The sequence below is a fragment of the Lissotriton helveticus genome, chromosome 8 (genome assembly GCF_964261635.1).
Source record: "Lissotriton helveticus chromosome 8, aLisHel1.1, whole genome shotgun sequence".
Lineage (NCBI taxonomy): Eukaryota > Metazoa > Chordata > Amphibia > Caudata > Salamandridae > Lissotriton > Lissotriton helveticus.
The window spans coordinates 1,151,120,358-1,151,137,956 of NC_136069.1; the positions used below are offsets into that span (position 1 = coordinate 1,151,120,358).

General features: G+C 42.5%; 1 protein-coding gene across 1 annotated transcript in view; it reads left to right on the plus strand.

Annotated features, from left to right (window-relative positions):
* The window catches only part of LOC144773175 (interleukin-1 receptor type 1-like), a 319,985-nt gene that overhangs the window by 270,134 nt on the left and 32,252 nt on the right, over positions 1–17,599 (plus strand). The window contains exon 7 of the mRNA XM_078658048.1: positions 8,724–8,872. Coding sequence (XP_078514174.1) covers positions 8,724–8,872 — 149 coding nt within the window. The remainder of the gene's footprint in view (positions 1–8,723; positions 8,873–17,599) is intronic.

Sequence of the window (17,599 nt, forward strand, 5' to 3'; positions counted from 1 at the left end):
GAGGTAGTGTGTGAAGGGGGAAATATTTGTGTCTATTGTTTATTTGATTTTTTAGTCTGTTACATAAGTGATATGTATTGTATCCCCCAGGACCCGCAGGTTGATCTAGAGGGTTGTATTTCAATAATCGGAAAGGGGAATGTACCCCATCGATTGTATGCTGCTGCGTGCTAGGGTTGTTACTATATCTTGTATTGTATATCACAGAAATGCTAATAAAAACTAGTTAAGTAAAAACAGTAATGAAGTAAAAATGTGACACTAGACTGAACTAGAGAAATTGTTCATAAATAAAATGACACCAGAACAAAATTAATCCAATCAGTAGACCTGGAGTTATAATTTTCTTTTGTTTTAAGTGAAAAAAATAATTTAAAAGATCAAAGCTCTAATCGCGGGGTTCTGGTCGCTCAAGACTGACCTGAATTCAAAGGTTAAGGCCAATCGCAATGGAGTGCAGTCCGGATACACGGGGAGATTGGACCTAGTTCTAGCTTGCCTTCGGACTAAGAAGTAATTGTGAGAGAAAGTAGAGTTGAGCAGGGCAAGCAGTATGCTGGAGCTGAGGAGAAAGAGGAGCCATCGTCGTTTGACTGGGGAACGCTGAACAAGACTCAGTGAAGCCGTCACAAATGGTGGGAAGACCGTCCAAGTGGGAAAAGCCAGATTTTCAGGCTGAGGAGGTCGACATTGCCAGTGGGTAACCTTTTGCCTGTGAAGATTTTTACCTTTGGACTCAAACAACATTTTGGAAGTCGAAAACCTCCAGAAGGACGAAGCTGCAAGCTGTAGTGAAGAAGCCTCCATGAGGCGGATACCGATGCTAAGAGATCCCACTGAACAGAATTTGCTGCTGCAGAGACGAGCATATTAGGAGCTACAGCAAAGTCAGGCCTACCAGCAATGCACCTTGGGCGGATCGGCTCATAGGTAGGTCCCGGTTTCCGGTCAATTCTTCTGGCAGTTTTTGATGAAAAATGTTCTAAAAGCACATATTAAGTTCCTAGTGGAAAAGGGTTTCCCTAACCCTGACACCTTATGCCTACACTTCTTATAGCAGCATAAAAACCTGTGTATGTATACAGTTTATGTACCAAAGTGGCAAGTTTAGTAAAAACCTGTGGGCCTTAGCTGGTGCAGCGGTCAGAAACACCAGATGTCCTGAGTGACTAATATGGGAAACCCTTAGATTTATTTTTTATTTAGAAGCAGGGTTACGGCAGATCATTAGAGACTGGATTGCAGGGCTTGCTGTGGGTGACTGAACACTTTTGCATCTGTATGGAATTCTGAGTCTTATCCTCCCTCTGGACTATCGCTCAGCTGTTGTGGTCTGAGGTAACCGATGCAAAGAGCACAAGTACAAGGCCAAAGCCAGATTCTAAAATATCAAAAAATGTGAGTGAGGTATCACACAAGGTTGATATTCCTTGCTGACTATCCTATGCCGCAACAGGGCAGGTTAAAAAAGTTGACCCTCTTGCTCCAACACATAATAAACCAGTCTGCTACTCCTCATTTGGTTCCTCATCTATGATATTTATTTCCCTTTTCAAGCATCTAGGCTGTTTGGCTTCTGGTCACAGAAAAATTGCTTTACTAGAGGAAGCTATTACTTATGCCTGCATGTGTATTTAGTTTGAATCTGCCTTATTGCCTGCCGGGGTGTCTTGTTTCTGTTTGGTGTTCAATGTTCCTTTCAGGAATACATTGTTGCCGTCTTGTTCAGTTGCTTCACTAGGATGTTTCTGTACTGTTTATCCAATTAGTAATGCTAGTGTGTGAAGTTACATAATTACACATGTAAGTTTCTTAAAATGTATATCACTGTATGAATGGGCACATCTAATATGTTGGGTGTTCACAATGAAGAATGCCACTGGTAATTACTCAAGCCCTCATCCCAAAACATCATTCATCTCCCATGATACCTCAGATTAGACCTAGCCTCATGCAAATCCACCTTGATCCTACTCAAATAGGAATAGTCCACCCTCAATTGGTGAATGTGACCTCACTGAACCAGAACACAAGTAACCAAAGAAGGGATTAGGCCTGATTAGACCTATTCAGTCAGGATGCAGCTTGTTCCAGTGGTATGGGATCCATGTCTCTGCATAGGATTCAAGCTGCAACCTTCTGATGAGGCCCAAACAGGCTGAAACCAGTCTAGGGTTGCTTGTGCTCTCTTCTGTAGGGATCCTCTGTCCATCACCTTGTTTGTTGTGGTTAAGATGTAGTGTGCACAGAGACATATACACACAATGAATGTGAAATGAATGCAAAAAAACCCAGGCATTGGTCCCTTTTTAGGTTGAGCCTGGGCAGCGCATGAGCTTCTCTGAGCGCCATGCTGTATTGGAGTATGGACTTGAAGCCCCGTCCACTCTCCGTCCATATTTGTTATTGGCTTGTGTCATTGTCCTTTGTAAATACGGTCTTCTGATTCTTTAATAGGCTTTTTAGCCCCCCCTTTAGTACTGCCTTGTCTTCAGTTGTGACCTCCCATGAGAACTGGCCCTTTTACTTCGGTTTTTACACTGTACTCCTTATTTACTCTGTAAGCACTATTTTCTTTAATGGTTTCTCCTACTGCAGGCATTACATGCTTTCCTGCAACATTCAGCTTATTCAGCGCACCATGCAGGCTTTCATGGGGCGCTTTTACAAAGAAAAGCATGTTTGTCAACTTGACAAACAAGTACTTTTTTTGGTAAAAGCGCCCCCATACTGCTTTCACTTTAATAGCGGCCGCGGACCTTTATTTAGCCACAGCTCGTCTAAAGAAAGGGGCATGGCTTCTATTCATGTGAAAATTCAGCGTGGGGCGCATGTAAACAACAAGCACTGGCAATCCAATAGGTCTTGCATTTTAGAACCTTTGACCTATTGGTATTGTAAATGACAATGCCTTTTATTATTGCAGGGTTTTTAAACACAAATAAAAGGCCTTGTCATTTACAATGCCAATAGCTCAATCTCGCAATTGCGAGACCTATTGCATTGCAAATGCTTGTTACAAATGTATAGATGTGTTTTCCTCTGAAATCAGATTCATGCATGTGCAAGTGCGTGGTCTTACATGTGTGTGTGCAGACCTTTTTTTTATCCCTGAAATGGTGAGGGACACCCACACCCAAATTACATGAGTCTAACAGGCTTCAGTAGGTCGCAGTGGTTCTCTAATCTAGATCTCAAAATATGGTACTACCAGCTATAACTCCACAATGGCGCCTGCAACATTAACACTTTTTTTGCATCCACACTCCTCTTCAACTCAGCTTTGGCTCATGAATGCCAAACATGTTACAGAAGGCTGTTCATAGGTATCGGGTTGAACGCCCACTATGTCCTCCATGAGAAAGATGTTATTCTGATCCATACGATGATGAAACAAGAGTATAACCATAAAATTTGTTCAGCTAGTCTGAGACTTTAGCTGCATGACCTCACCCAACCCTCTACACTCTCAGTTAAAATGTCTATTCTTTAACTTCACCTTTGTCTTTGCCAAGTTCTTGATGGAGGGTTCCTCTGAGAATGGTGAACTACTGCATGTGTTTTATTGCATATCTGACATCCCCATCCCCACAGAGTCCCTGACCGAGATCATCAAAAATAGAATGGAGATGAAATGGGTACTGTTGCTGATGAAGCCATTCCATGTATATATTTTTTAAAGGGGGCTCATTTGGTAGGGGAAGGAGCTTCATTGGTTGATGTCCTTCCATATGGACTGGGAACACTAGTAGCATAAATGCGCAAGGACTGTTCCCAGTCCATATGGAAGGACATTGACCAACAACTCAGTACTCACTTATTGAGAAACAAAATTGCACCCACAGATTAAAAATGAAGCATTCGCCTTCCACTAGAGCTGCAGGCTCTTCCATATCTACATCTCTGGACACCTTTTTCAGTTGGGACTGGCCTGAGATAGTGGGATCGTCTTTTTGAGGATCATTCCCTTCTCTGGGTATTTATTTTTGTCCACATTGTGAAATATAATAGGGAGTAGGATCTGTCGGGGGGGGGTGGGCGGTGGTCCCGATATCTATCTGAACCATCCAGGATCCATACATTATTTTCGTGGGGATATGTAGTGATCCAACTCCTCTGGAGGGACCCCCTTTTACTACCATTCTTTTTAGCGCAGAGAGATCGCCATCCATCGCCAACAATGCAAGTCCCAAAAATCTGTTTGTTCTTTTACTTCGCCTCCCGCCCCAATGTAGTTTATTTCCCCTTTGAATAAAGGTTCGCCACTCGTACTGAGCTGGTGGATCTGGAAAAGTCAATTTAATACATATCTGACATCTAGCTAATCGAATTAGTACAAACAAAAGGTTTTTATGCTTGTTACTTAGAATGGGTAATAAACCATCATTATGCAATTTAACCCCGAATATGACTAAATCTGTGTTTACCTCTATTACTTAGCCCAGTACCTCAGTGATGCTCTTACCCACTTCATTACAAAAACCGTGGAGTTGGGGGCACTGCTAAAATATGTGTATATTGTCCACAATCTCTTCTCTGCACTTAGGGCACCTTTTAGTTTTTTGTTTATTTAATTTGGAGAGTATTTTCAGCATCCAGTATGCTCCATGTATGGTGAACAAATTATTTTTCTGAGATAGGTGGATTTAATAGTATATCAATACATAAACATAGATTCTGTGCATCCAGCGATGGCAGCTTCTACCCCCAAATCTCCGTTGGCAGAGTAAAAGAGTCTTCCCACGCTGCTATTAATGACCAATACCAAATTGAAACTTCTTTTTTTAATATCTCATTTCCTTGTATGTTCCATTCCAGTTCTTTGTTTCTTGTTTCATTCCCCTCAAGGGATTTTGTTCAGCTTGTTAATTGGTAATATTTGAATTTTGCCAATGAACCTTTAGTAATATTTAAAAGTTGATCCCATTCCAATAACACATTTCCTTCCAATATTTGTCCCCATTTCTTTATGCCTTCTTTTTCCAGTGGGATAGCCAGAATGTCTTTCAGACACTCTGGAGTTCCTGGGGAAGCCCATATTGGCGCAAAGACGCTATAATATGGAATTTTTAATATTCTTCTTTCTTGATACCATATTTTAGCTGCTGACCATATACCTTTAGCTTTATCTTTTTGAAGTACTTTGGGTGTCTAAATTTATATAGATAGTGACTACCTTCTACGTATGTCATTGCTTGTGAAAATATTGGGTAGGTATCGTATTCTTTTAATAATACTATCATGTTTTTAAGTTGGAAAGCTCTATAATATCCAAGTAGATAAGAACTCGCTATCCCTCCTTGTTCTTTTTTTCATCAAAGCTTTTTCCCTGCTATTCTAACTCCTTTTGAAGCCTTTATAAAGCTGCTCAACTCCCCTTGTAATTTAGTGAACCATTCTTTTCTAAATTCTAAGGGGACCGTGTTAAAGATATACATAAACTTTGGGAGAATTTTTATTTTTAATATATTGGAGGGCCCTAGAAACGACAGTGGGAGGCCCCCCATACTTTCAGCAAGCCCCAGTGATAATTAAATTGAAATCTCCGCCCAGTATAACTAGTGTTGGAAATTCCAATAAATGTGTATACAGGGCTTGTAGGGGGGAGGTATCGTCCACATTAGGGCCATAATATCCTGTCACTGTGTATACTTTATTATGTATTCTAACCTTTATAGCGGCCCATCTCCCTTTTTTGTCTGTTTTTATTGTCTCTATCCTTGCTTTGACTGATTTTTTAAATAACATTGTGACTCCCTTAATACAACATTCTTGTTGAGTGTAAATGTATCCATCCACGCATTTTTGTTTCTTGAGTATATCTGCCCATTCTTCTTTCAAAAATGAGTTTACTGCAATATTATGATGTCACTATTTACCGTTTTCAAATACTCCATAATTTCTGCCTTCTATTTCTAACTCTGAGGCCATTAACATTACATGAGAGTATCTTAATTGACATTGACCTTTTTTGGGTCAAAGCAGAGATTGCTCCGTCAATCTATTGGTCTAATTCTCCACAAATATGCACAAATCAGACTTGCTTTTTTCTTTACTCCCCTTATGCTCCCTCACCCCATGAATGCTTTTTTTAAAACTGGTTTTGTGTCTTAGACCCATTTCTTATCCCCCCCAGCCTGCCTGGGAAAAACCTCCCCTTCTTCTCCTCTGGGCGACACATTTTGCTCTTTTGAGCTCACTGCTCTCCAGACTTATAAGTTTTTTACTGTTGATATTTTTCATCTGTTCTATGAGTGATGCCACTTCCTGCGCATCTCATTTCTCCACATGATTCTTAAGTTGGCCGGGAAGCGCATTTGGAATGTTGCCCCCTAGGATCTTAACTCCTGCATATGCTGCCCTAGCTCCCATTGCCTATCCTGAGTAGCCTTGGAAATGTCGGATTGGATTTTGAAAACCCAGTCATCTTTATTGTAAGAACCGGCTTTTAAAGCCTCATTTAATATTTTTTCTTTTAATGAATATGTCTTAAATTTAACTGAATTCTCCTGGGATTTTTTTCTCTGTTTTCCTTTTCTAAAGAGGTCTCGGTGGACCCTCTGTAGATCCTCAGCTAGGTCTTTTGTTTTTATCCCTGGGAGGCATTCCTGTAGTAGCTGTATCAAGTAAGCCCTTGACATCCTCCCCTTCCAATCCCTCCGGTATATTCAGGATCCTCATGTTATTTCTTCTCGCATGGTTTTCCACAGATTCAATCTTCTCCCTGAGGTCCTTATCATTTGTCTTCAAAGTTTGAATTTCTAATTGATTTGCCCCCACTTCCATTTATAGAGCTGTTCGACTGTGGCACCCTGCTTTATTAAGATATTCATTTTGGACTCTAGAGAACCACAAGTCTCCTGTATCTTTGTCTGGTTCCTTTGAGATGCGGCAACATTCGCCCTCATCGCTATCATTAGTGACTTAACCCATTTCTCCATCGTTATTTGTGCTCCTTCGGTATCTGGAACTCCCATACTGTTACCTGGATGTACCACTTTAGCTTGTGAGCTTTGTGCTTGGGTTATGTGGGGTGATCCATCTGAAACAGTTTCTTCTCCTGGAACTTTTGTTGCTAAGACTTGATATCTATTTTTGGTTATTTTTCTTTTGCCCTTTAATTTCTCTTCTCTCAGGATTAAAATGATAGGGCTTCCTTTTTGTTCAGTTAACAGTTGATTAGATGTATCCTGCCGGGTCTGTATCTTAAAAAAGGAACTTAGGGAGGGTGTGACTTTTACTCTCGGGCCTGTCATTTGGTTTTGCGGTGTTTGGCGGGTGCAGCTTGGTGTTTGGTTTGAGTTTGTGGGTTTCCCTTTTTTGTTTTACCATTACGGGATTCAGTGCTGTGTTTCTTTTTACTGGCTCCGGCTGGTTATTGACCGTTAGTTTCCTATTCCTTAGACAATAGCTTATCCCCCTATGGTCAAACCAGTTTTTCTCTTGGTTTTTTAAGTTTTCAGGGGGGAACCTATCTCCTCTTGCCTTGCCACTGCCCCTACCACTGCTTAGGGGTTAAGCCTCAGTGTCCTGCCTTTCACTTTGGCCCCCACACAGTGCACCCCTGCATTCATGCATACCATTAGACCCCCTAATCAATTTTTGTAGCCTCAGCTGCTATCAGCACCTGTTGGGGCTCCAAATCGCTCTGTGCTCTTGTTGTTCTCCTATAGAGAACAGCCATGTTCCTGCCGCGAAAGAACACTCGAGCTGCAATTTTCTGGCAGCTCAGACAGACCACAACTACCTCCGCCCACACTCCGGCTGGTCAGGTCAATCTGCTATTTTCTCCACGGTCCCGACGTCCTAAGGCTGCCTCCACCCACTCCCAAGCGGATGCTACATCGATCACAGTCACACCGCTTTGCTCCCTCCACGCCAGGACCCGGGACGGCTTCCAAGGAAATCCGCATCAGGCAAAGCCGCACATAGTTTGAAATGATAATCTGTTGGTTTCTGGTGACGTATATTTTTTTATGTGTCTAAATTGTACTATTTTATAAATATATGCCCCTGGAGAGCACGGAGCTCCCGACCGGCATTTCAACCAGCCGCCATTTTTTCCCCTTCCACCTTCACTTGGTATCTTGCTGAGAAGTGGAAACTCCAGGTTGGCTTATGGATTAGTGTTACCTGTGGAGACCACCTCCACCTGCTCATCTTTGAATAAGCTCAAAGACAAGTGAGTGTGTGTTCTGGAATTATAGTGGGTGAGGATCATCTAGCTGGGCGATGGGTGTGGATTATGTGTTCAGAAGGGATGGGACCCTTTAACAGATTGGTGGGTCTCACCTTCCTTGTTTTGAGGAGTGCCCAAAGAAACCTTTGTGTTCCTCTGTATTTGCATCCATGTAGCATACTTTTTGCATTGTTCAGCGTTCATTGGGTTCATAAGGCATGTTGCTTGTCTTAATTCTTACCATAAGGGACCATCTACCTGTGCTTTCCTGTAACGCACATTCATTGAGCCTGCCCCCTGTCTAAATATAATTTAAGTGTGCTAGTTAACCTGCCCATCTGTGGCCCTCCGGTGTTTGAACTGACCAGGTGCACACTCATCAAAAACATAAATAGTAAATAAATATATATATATCTATCATACTTTACAGCATGGTAAGGGCTTTCTATAGCATTATATAGTTTTTCCTAAATGAAACATTTAAAATGCAAATAATTAATCTCTAGACCACAAGTTCCTAAAAGTTACTTCATTTCTTCCACAGCTCATCCGTTTCAGCAGATGGTACAAAAGTGCAAACCCTGATCCTCGACATCGCAGCTGTACAAAGAGAACATTATGGAATTAAGTTTGTCTGTAAACTTGAAAGTCATACTGTTGGGTCTAAGGCATACATTATGTTACAACCACCAGGTAAGTTTTGCCTTCCATTTAACGTTTTCTCTTTGGAAGGGGCGAAGCTACCAGTGGTGCAGCTGTTACAATGCAGCGGGGACCAGTGCTGGGAGGGGCCCCAACCACAACAGCCGCTTGTGCACTGAGGGCTCCTAAATAACCATGGTGGAGTTGCGAAGGAGCATTAAACAGGACTTTAAGTTTATTTGTTTTGTGTAACATTTGCTGTTTCTTTGAAGACAGATGTCCAATGTCAACCTAGTCTTCTTACAAAATGCTCCTTATTCTTTTGAAATAAAGACTAGTGTTTACTTTTCTTTCACTTACTGCAAAGTGTGAAGATTTTGTAAAGTGAACTATGTGAAAACTTTGCTGGTGTTAACGGCTAGGCTGTAGGATGCGGTTTGCTTCGACGCACATCAACATTTAAATACCTATAAATGAACTGTACCTAGTTGAAAATAAATAAACAGGAAAACACAAATTAAGATTTCTTTTTTCTTAATCAATAGTGTGATGGAAACAAAGACTTTAATAGGGTCAAAACAAATCAAGACACTTTACTTGGTGATGCACAAATCACAAATATTTGCTGAAATCCAATTCCCACACATCGTTTGTGCGCTATATATCTTTATCAGTAAAATTGTATGTCTGTGCTAATTTGTGGTAATTTCAATGAAAAATGTGCTGTATGTAAATGACGCAAAACCAAAGGGGATGATGGATGGAGTGCTGAACAAAGCAAGCACTCACCCCCAGTCAACTGATCTGGGTTTAATCCATCATCTTTCTTTAGCTCACTCCACCACCCCAGTTCAGAGATGGCCATATGCACATCAGTCTGACCCTGTGCCTCATGGGAACAGTCCAGCCCAAACTGCCAAGCCATGTCTTCCCTGGACCGGAAACAAGCATCCTGGGACCTGTTTCTGGCTAATCAGCCGTCATCAGCCAGGATAGCTTGAATCACGTGGCAAAGTGAGCAAGGTACCCACGACTGGGCATACCCTGCCAACCTAGGGCGAACAAAGCAAAACCAAAAGGGGTGGCGGAGTGAGCTAAAGAATTATGATGGATTCAAACTAGATCAGTTGACTGGGGGTGAGTGCTTGCAATGTTCAACACTCTGTCCATCATCACCTTTGGTTTTGTATGTAAATGACAGCCGCTACCACACCATGTTTTAGTAATATAATTGTGACTGTGTGTCCCTAACTTCAACACCGGCTATATATTACCCCCTTGCCAATCTCCTGCTGAATGGGCGTGGCTCATTTGCAACACTTGTTCTGTGTGTGATGCTTAGATTTTTTAGAATCCCTATGAGTTCAGTGATGTTACATTGATGGCAACACCACCTGTCTCTAAATTGTTCCAGCACTGCTCCCTAATAGGGCCATGGGAGCTTGTTGTTAGCTCCGCCTGAGTCCCTCACCGAATGGCTGCACAGTGCGTATGCTCACTTTTGCAAATGCACTCTGTGCCATTCATCCCTGGCTGCCTGATGCCACCAGAGGTCAAAGAAGAAGTTATGCTCATGCTTCTGGGTAGCTTCTGAAGACAAGACAGTCACAGTAATCGCTGTGGTCAGCCTTATGGGTGGAGGGCAGACAATGGTAGAACATTGCTTACTTAAGACTGAGTGGTGGAACTCGGTAAGTGAATTATTTGAGCAGTGTTTGTTTCATTTTATGCTATCAAAAATGCACTGGTAACAGTACACAGCTTCTTGGAGTTTCTAATGCACAATTTTTCCTTATTCCAGAAGTAGGAATAGTTATCCTTTTGAGACCAGTGGAAACTGGCCGGAATCTCAGAAAACAAACTTTTGCTCCCAGGAGCAATATTGAGAGAGAGGGAATTGAATAACTGTTATGCACAGTACTGAGTAGAGGTGGGCATACCTGCAAAGTAACAGGGAGAGCAGAGTTAACGGTCTGTCTTTGCAGTAAGAGCCCGTCTTGGCTCTAAGAGCCCAGGCACAAGCTGTGCAATAGGAATATTTGGCATGGAAATCGTTCTACACATATGTGAAAATATGATAGGGTCTTCAAAATTTACAAAGGTATATTTCTTTGACATGAACCTAGAAACAATCATGGCCTCACCCCCACACTTTGACTACAATACCATTAGTGACCTAAGAGGCAAATCCATTTTTATCTGCACCCTATATCTGAACTATAATCCTATTGTGCAGGGAGCAACATTATAGTCCATTAAGCCAAACTCAAGAGATTTCTGTATAGCACACACCCTCACATATTTCAAGGTTTATTAAAAAGATTAAAAAGCCCGATAAATTAAAATAATTGCCTAGAACTACACAATTTGGTCATATGGCCAAGCCAGGATTGGTCACTGGTTTTCTGGTTTCACCTTGTGTAATTCGGGTTCTAGTTGGTATCCCTTTCTCACTCCTGTTTGACATCAAAGCTCAATGCTTTGTCTTTTGTTCATGGTGCATGACTTTCGAGTGTGGGTAGTACGCAAAAGCCACAAGAAAGCTCACCTCATTTTGGGATCATGTGGACCTGGAGCTGAATCAGAGTCTCACATCTGACTTGAGCCTTCAGTGGCTCACCCACCTCTGTACTTTATTCTGGGTATTCAATGTCTGAAACTCGCTTAGATGCTGCTGCCTTTGTGATACCCGTGTTTTGTGAGAGGATATCTTAGCTGATGACTATCTTGGGTCTGTGATGCTTGTGAGGGTAACTTACACTGCTGCCAAATAATGCACAGTGTGTGTGTATTTACACTCTAGCTTGAACTGCTGTTGCAGATAGGGTCCATGTTCGGTGCATGCGAGGGATGCTTGCATCGTTTCTGACCAACTCAGTATGAGTTCTGTGGGTACAAGGGAAGCATGTACTCCTGCCTGGTGCTGTACCTGTTTTGCGTGTGGAAATCTTGCTACCTATGTGAGTCAAGCTTGCACTCATACACCCCAGTGTTGTTCCCTACACTCCTACAAAATCTGAAATACTGCTTGTTCGTGTATCTAACTGAGATGTTAAATAGTGCTGCAAAGTGCCACTCTTGCGTCATGTCTTTGAAGAAAGCTTGCACGGGCCCTGCAGTAACACATTTTGTCCAAGACTGTCAGAGAAAATTGTGAAGCTCTTAGCCAGTGCTGTAGGTCTTATGCATATGACCCAAGGACCCCCTGTGCTGCTGCTCCATGTGCTTCCTTTCTGTGGGTTTTAGACCTAACCAAAAAAACAGTTTTAGCTGTCTCAACAGCCTTCGGTTTTCTAAAAAAAATATATATATATAGTCTTGCTCTGTAAAATTGAATTTAGGAAAGCCCACTTCAGTATTCCATCAGACAGCGTGTTTCCCACATATTCGTTCAGCCCTTCAGAACAGCATACATGAAACTGGTCATTGGATTAGTCCTCATCAGCCAGGGACTTTTTCGACAATGTTTGGCTTTGCCTAGTAGACAACCTATGGTTTTCAGGATGTCAGTTAGTCTGAGAAACAATATTTTGCCTGCTTACTTTGTGTTACTCTGCATCCAGAGAAGTCCAACGTCAGGAGATATTTCCTTGAGTTCGACCCTATTAGAACTGGGCGTCTCTAGTTGGCGGAGGTAGGTACCTTTGTCCAAATAGGGACCCTTGCTTCTAGTCAGGGTAATGAGCTACACTTCTAAAATAACCCCTGCTCACCCCCTTGGTAGTTTGGCACGAGCAGACAGGCTTATCTCAAAGGCAGTGTGTAAAGCATTTATGAACACATACAGTGATACAGTGAAAACACTACAAATGGACACCACACCAGTTTAGAAAAATAAGTAATCTTTATTAGACTTAACACAAGACCAAACGACAAAAATCCACAATACTGTCATTAAAAATAGACTTTAAAATGTTAGAAAATAGCTTAGTTTAATGTAGATAGTAAATGCAACACTTTACCCTCAAAGTACCTTAGATGCGTCATGCAAACAAACAAAAGGGTCGCAGGGAAGTTGATGCACCGTTCCTTACACTCAGGGGAGTGGATGCGTCAGTTCCTTACTGCTGCGCAGGGGAGTTGAGGCTCGCTTCCTTACTGTGTGGGGAATTGAGGCGTCATTTCTTACTGCGGCCCGGTGACGATGCGACAAGATGGCGCTTCGATGCGATGGGCGATCTAGTGCAATGCGACAAAATGGCGTCTTGATGCAATGCGACCATGTTGGATGCGATGTGGGCACGCCCGAAGGCCGTGCGGCGAACTCGGTAATTTCTGAGCTGCCACAGGCCCTGCGACGCTCTTCTCCGGTTATGCGACGGCGAACAGCTGCAGCACGCTTCTTCAGCGATGCAATGGCAACTGCTGCGGTGGCGACACACTTCTCTTCGTTGCGTCGCGCTTCCAGCCCCCAGCGACACGCAGTCTTCTCCGAGGGTCCAAGCAACAGTAGGCACCTCTCTGCAGGTAGAATTCCCAGCAAGGGAATTCAGGGGAGCTGGTGGTGAAGTCTTGTATCCCTGAGACTTCAGGCAGGCGGCAAGCACACTTCAAGCCCTTGGAGATTCTTCTTCAAGATTGCAAAAGTACACACGTCCCTTTTCTCCTTTCTTTGGCAATAAAGTAACCACTGCAGGCCAACCCCAAACAGCACTGGGGCGGTCTCCTCCTTCAGCGTACTTGGTTTTTCTCCTTGGCAAAGGTTTGTCTTGATTCCCAGAAGTGATCTAAAGTCTTGGGGTCTGGGCCCCAATATTTATACTAGTACATCCTTTGTCCTCTGAGGGCAAAGGGTGCCTGTACCCAGCCAGAACCAGCTCTGTGCAGCTTCCTGGCAGGAGGTGGAGACAGCATTGTTGAAAGCAGACCTGGTCCAGGTAGCTGAAAGGAAATCTCCTCCCCCTACTCTCTATTCTATGAAGGCTGGGGCACTGAAAGGAAATCTCCTCCCCCCACTGTCTATGCAGCCAAGGTCCTATTCAGTCCAGCCCTGAATCGTCAGACTGCTGGCGCCCAAGCACTCCTGTCACTCACAAACCAGACATGTAATACACAACCTAGCAGAGGCAGGCTGGGTGGATAGGTCAGAAAATACCTACTTTCTAAAAGTGGTATTTTCAAACACAGAATGTTAAAACCAACTATGCTAAAAGATGTATTTTATCATTCCGAGTTCACGCATGCTAAATTTGTTTTTCTACCATGTTCCCTGGGTCAGTTAGGATTATAAGATGTTATAATCAAACTGCCCATTCCGGCCTTTGGGGACAGGTAGCCTTGCAATAGTGAAAAACAAATAGGCTGTAATTCACTCTCAGGACATGCCACACACATCAGGGCATGTCCAGCCTTTAACATACAATGCACCCTGCCCTAGGGCCTACCTTGGGATGGCTAACATGTAGAAAAGGGAAGGTTTAGGGACTGGTAAGTGGGTGTACTTACCAAGTCAACATGGCGGTACTGGACTGCACACAGGCTCTGCAATGGCAGGCCTGAGACACACTTTACAAGCTGCTTCTGTGGTTGGCACAATCAGTGCTGCAAGCCCACTAGTAGCGTTTGATATACAGGCCCTGGGCACACATGGTGCACTGTACTAGGGTCTGACAAGTAAATCAAATACACCAATAATTGAGTCACTAATCCATTACAACAATTTACAATAGGGAGCACTTGCACTGTGGCACTGAATAGCAGTGACACAGTGCCCAAAGCATCTAGACCAGCAAAATCATAGCAAAAACACAGGAGGCAACAGCAAAAAATGGAAGGGAGACTCACGCCAATGGTGCCAGGTCTAACAGACCCCCTGCAGCTCACCTGCAAATCCTGACTATGGTAATTGAGTAGAGAGAGTACCAGCAAGTGCCATTGGTACTGGACTGCAACTTTCTTGTGCAGAGTGCCGGGCCTCACTGCTACAAGCTGCAAAACCATGCCACCATCGTGAAACGGTATTCCTCATACTATGTTATTTATTTTACTGTTCCATGATGGCAGACCGGTGCTGTGCTGTACTTTGAATTTTTTTTTATTGAAGTACATAAGTTCCACAATTAGCTGGCATATTTATTTTTAAATTCTTCTTGATTTCTTACTTTATTTATTTTAGCATATGTGTGCACTACAAAAAAAACACCACCTTGTTTTAAGAATGCAAGTGGGACTTTTTTGTTATGCCAAGACTATTCACTGCAAAAGTCCACAAAGATCGGGCACACATAGTCTGCAATGCTGATCCAAGTGTAAATTGTGGAAGATTAGATAAGCTCAGAGGGCATTCACGCTTTAGTGTAACTTACTTTAAGAGCATTGAATTACACTAATGGACCAATGCACCAGATACTCAACCTGTGTCTGCTATGCCACCATTTGTCCAAACCCTGCTCCTTCCTCTTGAGCAGTGTGCCTGTGTGTGAGAAGTGTGCTTGAATGAGTGCAGGATAGTTACGACGTTTTGTAAGTGCATTGTGAGGGATGTGTTTGTGTTAATGCAGGATGTATATGTTATTTTGTGAGGGCAGGGTAATTGTTCTACAGGTTGAAGGTTGTGCCTCTGTGAGTTCAGAGTGAGGCATATGCCTGTTTGAGTGCAGTGTGAGGGGATATGCTTACAGGAGGGCAGCAGTGTGAGTGTGAGGTCCCTGCATGTTATGTCTTAGTGTGCATGCAAGGACCAAATCTAATGGCTTTGGTAATGTTTTTTAGGGGTATGGCTTTCCCTTGTAGAAATGCAGTGAGTGTGTGTTAGAGAATGGTAGTGAATTTTGATATGGCAGACACAGATTCTGTGAAAGGAGGTTGAGGCATCTGACAGACAATTGTCTACCTCGTGAGGGAGCCCAGTTAATTTGCTTGCAATAGGGCCCATTGCAACCTAGCTGTGCCATTGCTTGGGCATCTGGTGTGCCAGCTGATTTTCATTAAATAATTCCAGAAGTCTGAGATATATATATATATATTACAAAGTAAACCCTAGAGGTCACCACTGTCTATAGTTAGGTCAGCCTTTCCATTTAACCCCTTCCATGCTCATGACGAGCTGAGCTCGTCATGAACAATGGGATGTAAGAGAGATCAGCACCCAGCGGGAATTGCTGTAGCATTCAAGGTGTTAAAGAGAGGTTATTTATTTTGCTACGAAATTTGGTGCTGCTTAACAAATCTGAACAAAACGTAAAAAAAAATATTCCACCACTGATCCTTCCTGGAAAGTTTTACACTGACCCATCAAGCGAGGGTCAAGAAAAGGGGTTGGTGGTGGGGCTGCGGTGTTCCCAAAATATTTGTTTATAATGTTAAGTCCCATTGGAAACTTTGCTTTCCGATACCTAAAACTTCTGAACAGAATTGTATCAAATTTGGAATAAGTTAGAACTTCAATCAGAAAGCATGCTTTTTTCATGTGATGTTAATCCGTTCAGCAATTTTTGAGAAATTCCATTAAAAGAGGTGATCTGTGTGGGCTTGAGGGGATTAAAAATGTAGATGTATCTAAACGGTTGGTCCCACGGTAGTTCCACAATATCAAAAATGTAAAAATATATCTTTTTCTTCCATTGACCCCTTTGGTGCTGCTGGTCGTACCCAGCGATCTGATTGACTGGCCACAACCCTGAGAACAATACTACTACCATTACTAAACTTTGGGACTCTGTCTCCTTGTCCTGATAATGTTTAGAAAATAAGGTATAAGGGGGAAAGGTAATGGCACCTTAACCCCCCAGGCACTTGTGAGCTGAGACCCCAAGAACCGAAATGTAAAAACACAATAATTAGATGAGATTATTTATGACATCACTGATGACACCTCAAATGCACATTGTTGCTTAAAACAAACATTTTAAACATGATCAGATTGTCTGCAAGGAAAATGTACATTTCTTTTGGTTTACAAACCTCCCCAGAACCTTTTGATAGTAATATAGGCCCTTATTGGAAAGTTAGCCAGTAAGTATTCTTTCTCTCTCTACGTATATATTTGTATACATCTGTTTAGGTAAAAGAAGAAGAGTTTATCACTCAGAAGGTGTTAAACAAGCAATGCATGCACCTAGAAAATGAATCCACCTTATTTGGAAACCTACTTGTAAGTGTAGTAGAGAGGAGCTATGCATATTGCCAAAAACCTAAACCTTTCCTAGTAAAAGATAGAACTGGAAGAGCACCTTCTAATTTGGAGGTGTTATTGGAAACAGTTATCACACTATTTGGTGTTATGGAGTGTCAGATGCTAGGTGCACTCCCAGAGTAGCATAGATATACTCGCTCGCCTTCTTGATGGTTGAGATTTCAAGAAATAGTTTGGTTGTGTTTCAAAGATGGTGCTTTCCCCCGAAATGGCCACTTTCTGAGAAAATATACCATGGGGACCCAGAGAGTACCTGGGGCCCCATAGTATCTTTCTGGGTCCTGAGTATCTGATGGGTAGTGCATTTCAGTTTATGTATCTGTCTTGCCTTAGTGGGAGTAATTTAAATGTGATAGGATTTGGGAAGTTTAATTAAACTTTCTTTAGTGAGTGGTCAGTCTAACCGCTGTGCATAGGGTTGCTTTTAGAAGGGCTAAGTGTTGTCCTAGAGGCCTCTAGAAAATGTGAGAATGGTTTGGCCTTGGCAATGATGTTGAGCATTTCTTTGTGTGGTATATATGAAGGATGACCAAGTAAGTTTAAACTTCTGAACTCTGTCACATCATTCATGGACTATTGAAGGACTTTAGTCTTATTCAGCTTTTTCGCTAAATTCTCGTGTACTATTACAATATGCAGTGGCC